This window comes from Nestor notabilis, unplaced genomic scaffold, assembly GCF_000696875.1.
Source record: "Nestor notabilis isolate BGI_N333 unplaced genomic scaffold, ASM69687v1 scaffold18158, whole genome shotgun sequence".
Lineage (NCBI taxonomy): Eukaryota > Metazoa > Chordata > Aves > Psittaciformes > Psittacidae > Nestor > Nestor notabilis.
Window position 1 is genome coordinate 13,267 of NW_009940782.1, and position 948 is coordinate 14,214.

The 948-nt window shown below is 61.1% G+C and overlaps 1 protein-coding gene across 1 annotated transcript in view; it reads left to right on the plus strand.

The window, feature by feature from the left end:
* PIEZO1 (piezo-type mechanosensitive ion channel component 1) overlaps positions 1–610 on the plus strand; it is a gene marked incomplete at its 5' end in the record, with an annotated part of 13,786 nt that extends 13,176 nt beyond the window's left edge. Inside the window, 2 exon segments of the mRNA XM_010020540.1 lie at positions 69–267; positions 361–610. Coding sequence (XP_010018842.1) covers positions 69–267; positions 361–610 — 449 coding nt within the window.
* Between the last annotated feature and the right edge of the window lie 338 nt (positions 611–948).

Consider the following 948-nt stretch of genomic DNA (forward strand, 5'->3'; position numbering starts at 1 on the left):
TTGGGACTGGATAATCTTAAGGTCCTTTCCAACCCGAACCATTCCATGGCTGTCTATGCTCCCTGCAGACGGGGAGGACAGCTACCTGGACGTGGAGGTGCAGCTGAAACGGGAGCGCGCAGGCGCCGGCCAAGGGGCTGACAGCTTCGTGGAGTGGTGGGTGGTGCGGCTGAAGGATGCCCCCGGCGGCATCAGCAACATCCTCCCCATGGTCATATTCAACGATAAAGTCAGCCCCCCCAGCCTGGGCTTCTTGGCTGGTTACGGGTACGTGGATGGGGATGCGTGGAGGGCACCGAGCGGCTGCACCTAAGGATGGGGGGGTGTTACAGGATGTGTGTCCCCCCCCTTATCTTGCAGGATCATGGGGCTGTACGTCTCCATCGTGCTGGTGATCGGGAAGTTCGTGCGGGGTTTCTTCAGCGAGATCTCGCACTCCATCATGTTCGAGGAGCTGCCCTGTGTGGACCGCATCCTGAAGCTGTGCCAGGACATCTTCCTGGTGCGGGAGACGGGCGAGCTGGAGCTGGAGGAGGAGCTCTACGCCAAGCTCATCTTCCTCTACCGCTCTCCAGAGACCATGATCAAGTGGACACGGGAGAAGGAGTAAAGGGGAAGGGGCCCCAGTCCCACCCCCCTTGCCCATCCCGAGGTGATTGTATTTTGGCCCCATTTTGCCCCCGCGCTGGGGCTGTATCCTGCCAAGGCACACAGTGGGACACAGGGCTTTTGGTGCTCACTTTTAGGGGGGATGTTTTACTTATGTTGCTTTGAAGCACCATCTGACCTGCGGAAACCCACTCTGTGCCTTCCCGGGGAGGGGGATAGGAGCCGGACCCCCACCCACTGGGTACCCCTGGCTGCAGGGCAGGGGGCAGGCAGGGGCCAGCCTGTGCCTCCCCCCTGCTCTCCCCCGCCCCATCCAGAAACAGGCTCAACTCCAAAGCA